Below are 16,695 nucleotides of genomic sequence, written 5' to 3'. Positions count from 1 at the left end.
TTAATTTGGTTAGTCTGTATCTAACTGGAGTGGTTTGCACACCCCATTCCATATAACCATGTACATGAATTCTTCTTGACCGAGGGGAAAAGTAATCATCCTTTACTGAAATTGCTTTCTATTGAGCTTCTTTACTCAAGTCCCAATTTTGGAGGAACCCCGCCCCCCCGAATGTCCACCATGCATCTTCGCTATTGAAGAGTGAAAAAGCACAAAAACCTCCGAGTCATTTACTTGAAAGGATTTCATTCTGAATTGGGTCTTTCAGCATATGCAAAAAGCAATGGAAGTTGGCTCCTAGGCATACTAACTTATCAAGGGGTTGGCTTCAGACTGGGCAAGGACTGTCTTTTTTGTTGTGTTTTTACAGCACCTAGTACAATAGGGTCCTGGCCCATGATGAAGGCTCCTAGGCACTTAGCGAATACCAATAATTAACCATATGCAAACAAAAAACCACTTACTGGCCTTCCACATTTGTAGCACAAGGCTGAGAAACTGTCCTCAATCTGCCATAGAAAGCAAGCTCCCCACCTCCTTATTCCAGTATCTGCAATCTTTGGTGGGCTGCTCGACTGGGCTGGCTTTCTGCCTGGTTCTTCCCTACCTCCCATGGCCTAATCCATAAATGATGTCTGTTGCTTACATTAACAAAATGAAAGTGACACAAAGCGATGGCTTAAAACTACAAAGGAAACGTGTTAAAATATCACTTCAATGTCTACAAAATTAACTTCATGGCTGGATCCAACCCAGATTCACATTGGCTTTTGTTTTCACAAACCAGGCCTAGAACTTCATGTGGGAAGTCAGTCAGGGAAAGAGTGTGCAACAGCAGCTAGTGGAACAGAAACTGCAATTGCCTGTGGGGGAGACCAACACAGCCCCCACCTCCCAAATCAAGGTCACTGACATGATCAGAGAAAACTGGAAAACCTTTGCATCCTTCCACTGGGCTCCTATAGAGGATCCCAGCCATAAACTAAAGCTTCCCCCTCGACCTGGTGTAAATTGCTTGCCTCTGCCAGAATAAACTCCCACTGTGACAAAGGAGGTTAAAGAAAATAAAGGTGGAATCATATATAACATACTTAAATGTAAAAGTGAAGGATTATACATAGCCTAAGATTCCACTCATTTTAAAGAGGCAATTGTACTGGTGGGTTTCCACATACTAGTGTGTCTCACTTATGATCTTATAAAGTCATTTTCAAGAAGGATTGTTCCTCCCACCACAAGAATGTTATTCTGAGCTTCCTCGAGCTGGCAGACTATAGATAAGCTGAACTCTTCCATGCAGATACAACTAGAAAAATCCATCAAACATGATTAATTTTAATATACATAAATTTAAGTGCAATTCAATGGCCTTATATGCGGTTGTCTGTACTGGATTATTTTTCCCACTGAAGTCAAAAGGTAGTTTCTCTTTTGTTTCCTCTTCATCTTTGTGCAGCAACTTTTGCATGACTTATGTTATACTCTGAAGATTTCTTTTTCTTAAAACCAACAGGTGTTTGTGCTCTTCCTAAAAGAAACTGCTCCCACTTAGGAATAGATTCTTCTACTGATGCCCAATAGAGAGTCTAAGAAAGATATAATGCAACAATAAGTAATTTAATTTTGCTTCACAATTTAATCCATTTACCAGTTTATCACGAAACAGTACACACATGCAATGTGTTATTAAAGCCTGCCTTATGTGTGAAGCAATTAAAAAAAGACTAAACTATTTGGATACCAAATTTCCAATCCCTCACTTACACAATGAAACCGAAGTTGGCAGAATTTCACCTTCCAGAGTTAGTTATGCAGTGACTGAATCTGCCCTCTTGTGGTGGATACTATATTAGACAGGGAACTCATAATGGTAGCATCAATAGTCATGGAATTGTAGTCATGTTTCTGTAAACCATAAACATTTTCTCATGCCTAAATATTATCATTATAATTTTAGTTTAGCAAGGTTTTGAGATAAAAAATAAATTTATTGTTTAATGCTATAAACAAACAAATAATGTATTAATGCTGACAAAAATATTTGTGAGCTTAATTTTGCAATGAATAAATCCAGGATAATGTAATTGGTTCCAGTACTTAGCTCAAGAAAGAAAACATGCACAGCCAGCATTCTTGTGGTCTAAAAAACAGAGTAATAGCCAGAAGTTTCTGATTTCTAACCACAGCTCTGACATGCACTTGTTCTAGGGTCTTGGATAAAAGGTGTAACTTCTGTGTCAGTTTTTCCAACTGAAGAACAGAAAAAATACCCCATTTAACAGAGGCATCCTGAGCACATATTTTTAAATGTTTATGGATGAAATAATTGTAACTCCTAAATACAATTTATACTAATGGACCAAAAATACTTCAGTTAAGAGTCAGAGACTCAGGTCCAAAATTAGCAAATTATGTGCTTTACTTGAAGCGCTTCTTAAATGCTTTGTTCAATATGAGCTAGAAACTTCTTTTCTAGCAAAACATTTGTACATATCTTAAACATATAAATGTAGGCTTTTAAACAAAGAACAAACCATTTTTATTTACCTAGATAAATACATATTTTGGTGCCCACACGTGATACCTCGTAAATTACTCCTTTGGAAGTGCTGGACTATTTGGTAACTATTTTGGTTTATATGTATAACTCAGACATAGTTTCTATACATAATCTAAAAAGTATATTTACTCACTAGACTTTGTTTGAAATTTTATATGAAATCACATAAATCTATACTTGGACTGCTAAGTTAAAGACCCATTATAATCAATTGTAAAAATCACAGCGGGTATATGTACTAAGAGAGTGTCATATATATCCTCTGAAGGTTTTATTGGAAAGAATGTGGACAGCCAATTTTGTATATGAAAGATATTTTTCCTTTCTTGCTATTAAGTATCCTCTCCTTAAAATATATATGAAGATTAAATATGTGATTTTTCCCCTTGAAATAGTAACACAACTCTCCCATAACTCACACAATTGGGTGGGAAGGCTGAAGGCAAAAATCAATACTGCTTCTATCAGTAACCAATACGAATTGTCTGACTTTTATCCGTTTTATCCATACTTTAAAAGTATCTACACCATATTTTTTAAAATCTGTACCCATTTGGCGCAACTACTATCAAATTTTTCTGCAGAATTTGCTATGCCATGGTATACAGTTCTTCACAGTGATTGAACCAGTACTAGGAATGTCAAAACTCTCTAGTGTTGGGACTTCAGGCCTAATACAGACAGACGCTGCTAAAACCTTCCATGCATAGGTGACCATTTTAAATTATGAAGGACTAAAACTGTATTTGCAGCACACATGCAGGCATTTATGGCTTATGTAATAAGTATATCTTCAGAATACATTTAGGCCTTTTCCTGCAAACACTTAACTTTAGCATATGCATATTTCTACTGAACACTACAGAACTATTCATGTGCGTAAGTGCTTGCAGGACCATGCCCTGTTTTATAGACTCAGCTTAAATAGCTTGGTTCTATTTTTTTACTTTTAAGTAATTTGTCAGCCAGCACATTAACTTTATTTGCAAGTTGCAACTTAAAATATATTATAAACTTTTTAATACTATTTAATATTTTTACTAAAATAATCAGCTCATTGTAAACAGCTTCATTTCCCAAATTACTGTGCAGTATACATTATGTACATTTATATTTTGAGTCTGATTTTTATTTCAGTGAAGGGGGAAGGGCAGGACACGAGATAGGCCATATTTAGTACCCAACAAATTCAAAAAAGTCCCTATTTATTTTAAAGTTATATGGCCATTAAAAAAAAGCATGCTACCACCTTCATCACTATAACAAGAATTTTTAAAGTACAGTTTGGTTGATATAATTCTTTTCCTCTTCTAGGATATTCAGGACTTCAGGATATTAATTGAATGAAGGCACTAACTATAAGCAGCATCCTGTGTACTTAACCATGGCGGAAGTCACCCTTTTCTGTAGACTTATGCTCCAAAACAATCAATTCTAATTTTTTAAAAAATTATGCTTCTAGCCATAGTGGTTTGAAAGAAAATCCTGAAAATGTGAACCAACTGTGACTGCACAGTGATATCTTCACAAGTTCCCAACCATCCTTACACACAATAGCTCTGACAAGTGTGAACTTCCCCATTCATCTTAATAGGTTGTTGACTCAAACCTAAAGATGACAATCTGTGGTAAACTTACACTTTCAGTTTTTAGGATGGTATGAAATAAGCTGAGTTTAATATTGAAATAAAAACTACAAAGGTTCTGATTCTTGAATTATACATTTTCATATTTAAATAAATAAAACCTCAGGTAAAAAAATATTGGAAGCTGCTAGAGAATTTCCCTCAGGCTACTGCAAAATCTAGAGACTTTGACCCTGCATTTAGGTTCAGCCTACTGCACAATATACACCCCTTTGGCTATACAAGTCAATTTCACAATCAATTATTTTTACGTTATGAATATGCTTTAGAAAAAGGGAATTATTTTGTACATAGTAAATGAAAGGATGGAGTTTATTTCAGGACTCACTTCAATCTTAACAATATTGGGATGTGGCTGTAGATGTACTCCTGCTTGCAGCCTCTTTTCTGCTGCTTCTATATCCTGTTTAAAATAAGAGTTTGACAAGTTGCAGGTGACAATCAGGCAACATATACATTTCCTTGCCTTTTAAGTGAATTTAATTTACCTAAAAAGCACTGTATTGATATCTTTGGAAATTGAATTATGTTCAGCCATCAATCCTGTGGTCTCTTTGCTTTTGACAAGAACACTAATACAGTGGAAGCTTTGCAAAAGCCTGCTGAACTTTCTTACATTTCCTGGCTGTAAGAATTTTTTCTTTGCTAGATATGTTCCGATACATAGCTCCTACTACATATTTAATCTCGCTTCAAACAAAGATGATTTAGAGTTATACTATTTTTCTTATGACAATACAGAAAAAAGGAGAGTAGTTTTCACTGTGTTGCAGAGATTAATCAAAACATGTATTCTATCTACTGTAGCTATAAAGTAACTAAGCAAATTGTGTTCAAGATCTTGTCTTCCCCAAGACAAAGATGACTTGCTAATATGCATGCATAACATGTGCACAAAATTGTAGAGATGCAGCAAGCTGTTCACCAGACATTCAAACTCAGATGACAACACACCTCTCTTAGCTTTCTTATAAAATCTGCACATGGGGTTCCACTTGCCCAATAGACATGTGTTGGGTTCACAGAGGCCTAGATTCAATTTGAAAAGACACTTTTAAATTGTAACCCTTTCTTGTGGGCTTAGTTCCATAGCCAGGCACTGAAGGGATGGAGTGCAGGGCTTTTGGGCAGATGAAGAGATGGAAAGGGGCGTGGGAGATGGGTGAGAAGGAGCCAAGGAGAAGAGGGGGGTGGGGAGGAAAACATAGCAGATGGCAGAGTTGGGAGCACAAAGCAGGTGTGAAGAGCACACCATAAAAAAATAAATGAGTGAGGAAATTCCCCAAAGGGACTTCCCAAAGATATATTGCCACTGCTGCTCAGAACAGTGAGATTCTGGAGGAGCAGGTCTATAGGAGAACCCAAACACAATTACTCATACTGAGTAGTAGCCAACTGGAATACTTGTGTATGTGCTACTCAACATGAGTAAGGGTTGCAGAAACTGGCCTAAAATTCCTGCAGAACAAGATTAAAATAAAGTAATAGTTATTTCCTCTGCCCTCGCTTTGCTGTTGCTTATCATTTAATTCTACTATCTAATATGGCAAAATGTTTTGGACTATTATTTATATAAAAATTCTGTACACATTAAAATTACCTTTTTATCTCATGTGCAGCCAGAATGTCCTCCTGTGTTCAGTGGGACAAGAACTCATTTTTTTTTTACTCTATAAAGTGAAAACATCCATCTTTGTGGAAAAATTTTGGGCCAAGCTGTGCATTGTGGGGCAAGACTTGAAACATCTGCAGTTTGAATGAAACTCAATTCTGGTGCAAGACCCTCAATGCTACTTAGGTCCCAAACAGAGGCTGCACAATATGGGACTGCAAGCAAAATTGTCAGTCAGGCCTGTGTACCTGATACATGCTAAAGACAGGATCTCCATGCTGGTCCCATATAAGCGTGGAAGGTCACATTGGGGATAGGATAGGATGGGGCAGGACTGTGGGTCAAAGCCCTCTGGAGCAGATGTGCCTGCTAATGCCAGCCTTGGTCTGAAACAGTTGCTGTGCAGATTTTGCCTCCTTAGACTCTCTGTGCTCCACTCATTTAGGGCAATGTTTTCCCAACAGGGGTCCACAGATCATGGGGGTCCACAGGCCATACTCATCAACTCCTCCTCCTCCCTCCCAGGCAGACTCCTTACTTGCCCTGATTCTGTGTGGCTTGCAGAACTGATTACTAGCTCCGTCCCTGTGGCTCCTAGATGCATGGGTGGCCAGGGAGGATCCACGGACTACCCCCATCCAAGTGCTGGCTTCACAGATCCCAATGGGAACTGCGAGCAATGAGGGGTGTGTGGGTGGGGTGGTGGTGCTTACGGGCATGAGGGCAGTGAATGAAACTTCCCTGTCCACGCCTCCACCTAGGGGCCACAGGAACCTGGCTGTTGCTTTGTGGGAGTCACACTAAGTGCCATCAAGACTCGCACCCCTTCCTACCTCCTAACCTCCTGCTCTTGCCCAGAGTCCCCTTCCATAACCAAACACCCTCCCATATACTCCTGTGCCCCAAACCCCTCATCCATGGCCCCACCCCAAAGCCCATATCCCTAGCCGGAGCCTCAGCCCCCTACCCCAGCCTGGTGAAACTGAATGAGGATGGGAAAAAGCAAGTGACAGAGGAATGGGGATGGAGAGGATGGGGCCTAGGAGAAGGGATAGAGGGTCCCCAAATAAAAAAAGGGGGTCCTCTGTTTGCCAAAATCTGAGAACTGCTGATCTACAGCATGAATACCCAGCTTTTGTGCAGGTGTGGCAAATTTCACCCATTATATTCCCCCCATAACTCGTCTCCATATGTGTTTTTATAAACAAGGTTCAAATTAGCACTTATTTGTTGACAAGCATAATAAATGCAATTACATTTTTGCATACTGAAACAAGCTCATTATGATAGTAAATGTTATTGATATCTTACTGTAAACCTATAGTAAAGAGATGTAGTCTTGTAGTTATGCAGGATATTTGCCATCTACTATCATATTCCTCAAAATGATTTCTTTCAAGTGTCAAAAACATTAGTGTTCATAGAAGAAATAAAAACATATGTATGACCATCAAAACAAATAGTCTGGCAGGATAAAGCAGCATAAATAAGTCTAGATATATTAATTTTATACTAGCTTTAACAGACATACAGTACTGCAGATGCTTTCTGATAACAAAATAAAACAGGAAAGAGATCCATGCAGAATAATATATGAGAGCCTTGAAAAAACAGTTCATATTTATGTGCCAGCTTCAGAATATTGTTCCTGATACCAGGCACTGTACATTTCACAGTTACCATGTGGGGAGTTGTTGATTTGGCCTACTCAAAAATACACGGACATGATGAGGTGTTGATTTTTGCTTAAACTTAGAAAAAACAGAAATGCAAATAAAATTAATTCAGTTTTATGTGAGCTTAAAAAAAACCCTTCGCTTTCCCTCTCTGCCAATTGAAATTTTATGCTCACATAGCTCAAAAATGTCTGAAGCTAGAAATTTCAAACTTAGCTTGCTTTATAATCCATAAGAGAAAAAACGGAAATTTGAAAATACATTTTTTTTTACAAATAGGTTAGTATGTTTTCTCATAACACATTTAAAAAGCAGATATCAGGTTAAAATCCATATTTTAACAACAACACATTTCCTTTTCTGTGTTGTAAATTAACTAAAATTAACACAGCATTTGTACAATTTAATTTACAGTCTGTATATTTTTTATATTTCACCTATCTTGCAGAGTGAAAATAGACTGGGCATTTTCACATTTTGGTCTTTGTACGTTAGAAAAGAACGGAAAGGATTGGGTTGCAAACATTACTTGTAGAATGCTTGTTCCTTTTAAAAACATCTCTTTTCAATTGAAGGCTGTTACTGTCTTTAATCCAAGGCCTGAATGAACATTCTTAATCTTTATAGTCCACACTTAGATGCTTTACTTATTAAGTGCTGAGATAGCTCTGAAGACACTTCTGTAATGCTAGCTTGTTATTTATGAACAACAACAAGAAAGAAAACAGAAAACACTTGCACGTGCATAGTGTTTTGTTTTCTTGTTATTCATAAATCTTAATGTATTTGCTTTGCTATTTAATATATACCAGAAAATGTAAAGTGTGAAGTAACAGAATGAGCATTTTAGGAGAAAATCTGGGCCAACTACTATACTAACAATATTGTATACAAATGCTGAATTAACTCTTGACCAGTTTAAAATCTGATCTCATATATGGTGGTGTAACTCTGAAGTGACTGGCTTAAATGGAATTCTTCCAAGATTGTGCAAGTATAAATGACAGCTGAATTTGGCACCCTAAAATGATGTATGTATCAGAGCCTTCATTTTACTTTATCTCTGAGAAGGGACATGAACTGTTTTTCTTGTAGTCCTGGCCATTTTATTCAAAGTGTTACGGGATGGACTAGTGCTTAATATTATAGTATGCTAGATTCTGTCTTACTTGCCATAGGTTTTTGAACTGCTGACTTCAAATAAATTGGAGAGGGCTAGAAAAGAGAAATCTTCTACTCCTGTTTTTAAAAACAAAAATGCCAGACCAGGTCCCACCTAGCCACCAGCTATATGCAAAGGTACCATCTAATCTTTCAGTAGCCTCAATTTTTTTCCCAAGGCATACTGTACCTTTTAGTAAAAACATTATTTTGCTGTATGTCATTAAGTCAGTATTCTGGATGACAATAGACAGCAAATACACAAACAAGAGTGGAGCAACAAAAAGACACAATATCTAGGCCATGCCAATGTGATTTCCCTACTAAAATATTTGTACAACAGCTGCACTTGTCTGAAAGTAATTTATTTCCTAGTATAATAAACATTTATGTATCAAAATTAAATAGCTACAGAGATGACAATATTGGATTTGTTTTGCTCCCTTCTGTGTAAAATTCCTGTAGGAAGAAGTCAGAGTGGGAGGAAAATTCTCTGAGGGGAATGTAGCTCATAAAAACCCAAACAGATGCAAGTGAAAGGAGAATGATCCACCTTTTTGCCAAAACAGGTAATTTCTCCAGGCCATGACAAAGACATATTGGTGAAGTGGGGGAAAGCTTGCCTGGTGCTGTTAATGGTATACTTCTTGAGTGTTTATACACAGAGAACTCAACTTTCCAGTGTTGTCCAGCTTGTCCAATGTCCCATTCTCATTCTGATCCTATCACCTGCATGGCTGTTCCTGTTTGTTTGTTTTTTGCCCATTGTACTGTGGACCCTCCTTCATGAGAAAGGGCAGCCTTCATTTACTGTTATGTAATGGATATGGTGCCACCTATCAATCCCAAGATTTAAACAGGGCAGCACCTTATATCATTTTTCCACAGAGATCTGTTAGCCACCTCAAACCATCTATAGAAATACAAAACTAAAAACTGCTTGGATTATATTTTCAATCTTACTCTCTTCTATCTGAGTACTGTATACTCACTATAAATATGGTGTAAAACCAGTCCAAATACTAATATATTTTAATTTATTTTAAATAAAGATGAACATTGTAACTTGCTGGATTTTATCAAAGAACCTATTTTTAAGTGCTGTTCTGTGACGATATACTTAGTAATAGATGACCCCCTTTACAGTGTGCTCTTTCTTATGTTAGAAGTCTTCAGTTTCAAAATTCTAAGCTGACGGTTCAAGCAGCGGGTATCATATGTCATTTCCTGCAACCCAATTAAGAGCCTTCTATTGACCAAATTACCAGTTTTCTTTGAAGAAGCCAAGATATATGCAGAATTGAAAAGCATACAGGAAGGTTATAGCACCCCTAACTCTGAAAAGTACACAACGGATTAGTAGATGATCTGTCATAACATGCTCAATAAAAACAAATGAACAGAAATAGTTTGACCTTCTTCAAAGATAGAGGTGATGGATCCCCACTATTGGGGTGTGTCTAGATTACAGGGTTGTCTCGACAAAAGTGGACTTTTGTTGACAAAACTATACCTGCGTCTACACTACCACAGTAAGTCGACAGAAAACGGCAGTTTTGTCGACGGTGGTAAACCTTGTTTTACGAGGAATAACGCCTTTTTTCGACAGAGTTCTGTCGAAAAAAGGTGCTACTGTATCCACACTGTGCTTTTTCAAAAAAGAGCATCTACACTCTCTTTCGAAAAAATGGCTTGCTTTTTTGACAGATCTGTCGACAAAGCCTCTGTCGAAAAAGGCATGCAGTCTAGACATACCCTGGGAGACCAAAATGTTCCAGAGATGTGTCTATAAAACAAAGATACAAAGACACTGAAAAGATACTGCAACATCCAGTAGAAAAACAAGGTGAATATATCTTGAACAAGAATAAATATACCCTCTCATAAAAAAGAAGACATTAAAAGATTTTGAACAACCCAGAAAAATCAGACGACTCAAAAATAAAAAGTTGCTAACTGGAAAAAGGCTCTGGTCTATTCAGAGGCACCAACTTTCTCATTTCCCTGGGGGGGGTGCTTATCCCCTGCTCTGCCACAGGCGCTGCCCTCCCTCAATCCCTTCTCATAAGGCTCCACCCCATTCTGCTCCATGCCACTTTCTCATCCACACCACCTCTTCCTGCCCTGTTCTGCCCCCTTCCTCAAGAGCATCCCACCCTTGCTCTGCCTCTTCCTGCCCCTGCTTTCCCCCTATTCTCCTGCACTTCCTTTACACCACCAAACACCTGATCACTGATGGGTAGGAGGCAGAGTTGAGAGAAGGAGCTCATCGGCAGGGCCGCCAATGGGCACTGTGCACCCACTATTTTTTTCCACTGGTGTTCCAGCCCTGGAGCACCCACAGAGTTGGTGCCAGTCTATCAATCAAATTTTAACTCCAGCCTTGAGACTGAATCTAAGCAATGGTGTTTAATGATTATTTGGAAAAATGTGGATTTGATGAACAAATTCCCTGAATGGACATAGAACAAAGGTAGCAGGAAAAAAAAGACTGTTCTAGTTTCAAATGGGGTTTGGTTTGATCTTAGAACTGTCTGTCTGTCTGCAATGAAAGACTCAGTAATCAGACATTTAGAAGTTTGCTTGGGATAGGTCTACACAGCAATAAAACATTATATCAGCTGCCTTGGTCTCACAGGACTCTGGTTGCAAGACTATAAAACTGCAATATAGATGTTTGGCCTCAGGCTTGAGCCCAGATTCTGGAAACTCTACTATGGACCCCACCAGGCTCTCACGAGAAGGGTGTGAGGACTAGTTAGTGATGTCCTAGGTTATAAAGACTTCTTTAGTACATTTTGCACACATTCCAGAATCAGAACCCTAATATTTCAAATTTCACCTGAAAAACCAAGACACAAACGTAATCTCTGTAACACTACATTTCGGCATGCCACTTGACAGTCCCAGAAACTTACATTTAAAAGTGCTGTATTTCTTTTATAAGCTGCATCAGCTGCTAGCATTTGCAATGTCTTTTCAGTCTTTTTGTCCCCTAGATGAGTCTCCATCTGCTGTAGCAATACTGATCTCTGAGACAGTCTACAAAGGAAAATATTTTAATAAGTGGGCAGAACATTTTGCACAGTAGCTAGAATAACCTTTTACCTTAGCCAATTCTTTTGAAATTATGGGCCTAATTATGCCTGTTTCAGTGTGGGTGTGCTGCGGGAAGGAGAAAGTACTGGGAGACCCTTCCCGCTGTGCTCCTATGCAGTGAGACAGTCATAATGCTGCAATCAGCAATCCTCAAATAGGAAGGGGGCACACAAGCACTGAATATCTCCGATTAGGTATGCCAGGATGGGCTGAGGTAGTACAGGCATGGCAACACTTCTGAAAGTGCTCAGAAGCCAACACTGGGAGAAGAATGAGTAATATATTTTCTGAAAGAAATGTAGCAAGAGTCAAAGAACTCCCTGCAGCATCTCCAGAGACAACTATACCTCTTGCCCTATGCAGTCATATTTCCTCCAGCCCCCTCCACTCAGGTGGTACTTGGGAGCCATTCTTATGTGGGCCTTAGATTCTCAAGTGTCTCATTTTAAACATAAAATTCAACCCTGCTTACAAGTGCTAATCTAGATAAGACTATAGTCACATACATAACTAAATGATGGAAGTGGTATCATATGCATATGATCAAACATTTTTGTTTGTACTGCAGACTACCCCACCATTCTACATTGAATTCACTCAATGTAGCTGTATTTACTTACACTAGATATAAATATGACCCACGAATTTCAGAATAATTATTCTTTGTCAGCTTTCCCAGTCTGCAGCAACAATCCTCTGCTATACTAGTAGGCTGTGTCTACATTGGCACCCCTTTCCGGAAAAGGGATGCTAATGTAGACTTCGGAATAGCAAAATCCGCGGGGGATTTAAATATCCCCCGCGGCATTTACATTTACATTGCTGCCGCTTTTTTCCGGCTTGGGGATAAGCCAGAGAAAAGCGCCAGTCTAGACGTGATTCTCCGGAAAATAAGCCCTTTTCCGGAGGATCTCATTCCTTATTTTCCGGAGAATCACGTCTAGACTGGCGCTTTTCTCCGGCTTATCCCCAAGCCGGAAAAAAGCGGCAGCCATGTAAATGCAAATGCCGCGGGGGATATTTAAATCCCCCGCGGATTTTGCTATTCCGAAGTCTACATTAGCATCCCTTTTCCGGAAAGGGGTGCCAATGTAGACACAGCCATAAAGAATTAACTAATTTGCTAGGTATACTATCCAGTGAGAACTGGAAGATGAATATAATGGAGCTAACCAAACACCACACATTCTTTCATGCCAAGTGTTTATGAAAAGGCAGGTAACAGAGGTCAGAATTTTACAATCAACTTGTAAATATATGTTAATTATATTACTGTAGTCTTTATATACATAAAAACATGTACTTTCCCAAACAATATTTTCTGTCATAGTTCTCATACCCTGAGAGCTTAACTCTTAACAAATCTAATAAGAGGGTGGATTACTTTTCCTGACTAGTTTGTCAGAGTGTAGACAAACTTTTCTGACTCATTTTAATAAGATATTCATTTTAAAAGCTGAGTTTACAGTGAAGATAAACTGATATTTTAGAAGTCAATGTGAAGAAAATACTATATTGAATTGAAACCACAATTTGAGTTTTGAATGGCAGCAGAACCCAAGCTACTTGAATTGGAATTTAGATGATATATTGAGGTTAAATCTCAGGTCCTCAATTGTGCATCTCATCTGGAAGACAACAGTCTTGGAAGCCTATTGTCTGACTCAACAGTTTTTAAAGGAAGAGTGTCCCTTATCAAAATACCAACCTCTTGTTACAGGATTTAAATAGTGTAGGGGAGACCTCCACAGACTATCTCAACCAGCCAGTTCTTTGTAGTTTGAGAGATTTGGGAAGATCATAGCATAAGTTGCTACAACACAAGCCACAATCCTGAAACAGGTACTTACATCTCATCATGTCTTCTAGCAAGCTGAACTTCTTGAGCTAAGTAGGACGCCATCTTTGATTACTTATCTAAATGCCAACTTCACTCTACTGAAACAAAGTAAAATTAAAATTATTTCTCCAAAGAAATACATGAACACTTATCTTTTAAGTATTTAAGAATGCTGCATATTAGACAGACCTAGTTAGATGCAAGACACCTTCCTAAGTAACTTTAAAAAAAGTGAAATCAGAATTGTGAACGATAAAACACTATATAGACAATCACAATACTAGATACTTTATTTGTTCTAAATGCTGTATATACATTACTGACTCATGCTCACATCGTCTCTTGACTCTTATTACACCCATTTTATGTACTGGGGAATGGCAGCACAAGGGCTTGATTTTCAGCTATGTAACTGAATGTGTATTTACATGTCACTACTATACTAAAATTCTCATACAAACTGTGCATATACAAAGACCATTTAGATTAGACATGAAAATATGACTAGTTTAAAAACAAGAGAAAAAAGACAAGTCCCTATTTAAACATATATATTTAAAATGTTACTACGTTGCCTAAAAACCATCAGTGTCCATACTGAATGATCTGCATGGTGCTTAAAGACCTTATAGCAGTGGTGGGCTACCTGAGGCCCATTGGAGTTCTGTTTGTGGTCCATGAGCCATTTTGCTTATTGTCACCCACTTGCAGGGCTGCCAGATTCTGCTGGTTTTCGTCCAGCTTTTTTCCTAACAGTGTTACAAAAGTGACACACACATAAAGCAAGGGCACATGAAGTTATGTGCATGCTGATTGCACACAACATTGTTGTCAGAGCTTTGCGCTTCCTCTGCATCCAATCAAAGTGCTGCTACGATTCAATTCGCACACCCCGCTAATTCTAGGTTCGCACGTGCAGTTAGTAAAACTACCCTATCCCAGCAGACTGTCTTGGTTATGATAATTTTGAGGCCCACTGTGATGGAAGGCCACTCGTGCGGCCCACTCACTATCTTAAATTGCCCCCAAAGCATTCCCTGCCTCACTCCCAATAAAGGAGTGCCCTACCCTGTGGTTGGCTGTAAAACAAACACCACCTCAAAGGAGTCTGCATTCCTTTGGGTAGCCCACAAAATGAAAGTCACCCAGTTTACATGAAATTCGACTGCAACTGTGCACAGCGGATCTCTGGGGGAATAAAAATATCCAAAGTCTCAAACAGCTAGAACAGGGTGAGAGCAATCCTACTGCAGGTGGGCATGCACATGCGCACCATATACCCTGAACAACATGGGCAACATCAGTTGTATTCAGATAATGCAGTAACAAGAGATATTCAGCAGCAGTACCACTAACAGCTTGTCCTCCAATCCACAAGTCTGGTGTGTGTATGGGGCGGGAGGGGGAGGGAAATTTCACTTCTATTTAGGTCTCTGTATTGGGGATGTGACTAGTCGACAATCCGACGAGCATATGCTTTATCTGGTAACTGAGTAGTAACTTGATTAGTCCCTCCCCTCTGCAAGAGGCAGTGGGGGGGGGGGGGGAAGCAGGAGCCAACACTGGGGGGAGCTGGGTTAAAAGCCGGTTCCCCCAAAAACATCTCAGGGGGAAGAAGGGGAGAGGCAGAGGTGGATCCAGGGACCAGCGTGATCTGGGATTCAGCCGATTCCCAACTCAGACCCAGAAGCTGTGCCTCTGCCTTCTAAATGTATTAAGAGCCTGGTGGCTCTCAGGGCTGGCCTCACCACCAGGGCTACGTCTACACTGGCCCCTTTTCCGGAAGGGGCATGTAAATTTCACCAGTCGTCGTAGGGAAATCCGCGGGGGATTTAAATATCCCCCGCGGCATTTAAATAAAAATGTCCGCCACTTTTTTCCGGCTTTTAAAAAAGCCGGAAAAGAGCATCTACACTGGCCCTTTTCCGGAGGGTCTTATTCCTACTTCAAAGGGCACTTTTTCCGGAGGATCGGGGCCAGTGTAGACGCTCTTTTCCGGCTTTTTTAAAAGCCGGAAAAAAGCGGCGGACATTTTTATTTAAATGCCGCGGGGGATATTTAAATCCCCCGCGGATTTCCCTACGACAACTGGTGAAATTTACATGCCCCTTCCGGAAAAGGGGCCAGTGTAGACGTAGCCCAGGTGAACTGAGGCGACTGCCTCAGGTGCTAGACCGCCGCCAAGACAATAAAAGAACAAAAAGTCTCCCGTGGTGTGACAGGGGAGCGCACTGCTGACAGACATGTTTCAGATTAAACACAAACCTCCGCCACTCGTGATAGCACGTTTCACAAAAGCCCAATCCAGGCTCGTGGGGGCGCCACTAGGCCCCAGAGTGTAGGAAGTTGTGTCTGCGGCTGGGGCCGCTGTATTCGCTCCGCTCTATAGTCACAGAGATGGGGGAGCGCTGTGCGGGAGGGCGCAAGACACATCACAGGCAGGCGAGGGGCCCTGGGGGCGGCATTTGAGCTCCCTGCCTCAGGGGCCAATGTCGTCAGCCAGCCCCGGTTGACCTAACTTGAAATACCTCAACGTGCCCTTCCACCCTGCGCGCTCCGTTTTTTCCCTTCTTCTGAGGTTAAAAGAAATTAAAGCGTTTGCGTGGGCACCGCGCATCGGCCCTGGAGGCGCTCGGGGGCCCGGCGCTCCCCCAGACACTAATGGGCGGCGGACGGGAGGGAGATAAGCACCAGCTCCTGGCTGAGCCCCGCGCCCCGGCCGGAGCCTCCACACGCAGCGCCTCAGGGCGCTAACGGCCGCGCGGCGGAGCGGTTGGAGCCGCGCTTTCGTCACCCCTGCGGCCGTACCACCCTGTGCGGGATGGGGGGGGGGTGTGAGGCAGACCACTCCTCGCCGGGTCCTGTGGGCCGCCCGCAGGCACGTACCATTCGGCGTTGCCGGAGGGGAGGGCAGCTCCGACCCGGGCAAGCAGCGCCCCCCTTCGGCTCGTCCGCGACCGTCCGCGCGCCACGGTGGCCGCTCCGAGCGGTGGCGACCGCCGAGGAGGACGGGGGCGGGCGGGAGCCGAGCCGCTCCCTGCCATTGGTCCCTCCGCCTCGGTGGGCGGGGTCAGTCCCACCCTGATTGGAGGAGAGAGGGG

General features: G+C 40.8%; 1 protein-coding gene across 7 annotated transcripts; it reads right to left on the bottom strand.

Annotated features, from left to right (window-relative positions):
• Positions 1 to 1,315: 1,315 nt before the first annotated feature.
• Positions 1,316 to 16,631, bottom strand: CEP15 (centrosomal protein 15). Of its 7 annotated transcripts, none has more exons than XM_075938467.1 (5): positions 16,481 to 16,631; positions 13,605 to 13,692; positions 11,574 to 11,697; positions 4,535 to 4,609; positions 1,316 to 1,586 (listed from the first exon to the last, which is right to left on the bottom strand). In XM_075938467.1, exons 2-5 carry the CDS (start codon positions 13,655 to 13,657, stop codon positions 1,443 to 1,445), a joined length of 396 nt encoding a protein of 131 aa, XP_075794582.1. In that variant the 5' UTR covers positions 13,658 to 13,692; positions 16,481 to 16,631; the 3' UTR covers positions 1,316 to 1,442. The 7 variants fall into 7 exon arrangements, with proteins under 7 accessions (XP_075794582.1, XP_075794583.1, XP_075794584.1 ...); XM_075938468.1 differs by having other exon boundaries at positions 13,605 to 13,689; XM_075938469.1 differs by lacking the exon at positions 16,481 to 16,631 and adding an exon at positions 16,123 to 16,360.
• Between the last annotated feature and the right edge of the window lie 64 nt (positions 16,632 to 16,695).

The sequence above is a fragment of the Pelodiscus sinensis genome, chromosome 11 (assembly GCF_049634645.1).
Source record: "Pelodiscus sinensis isolate JC-2024 chromosome 11, ASM4963464v1, whole genome shotgun sequence".
Taxonomy (NCBI): domain Eukaryota; kingdom Metazoa; phylum Chordata; order Testudines; family Trionychidae; genus Pelodiscus; species Pelodiscus sinensis.
This window is presented reverse-complemented; position numbering and strand designations above follow the sequence as displayed.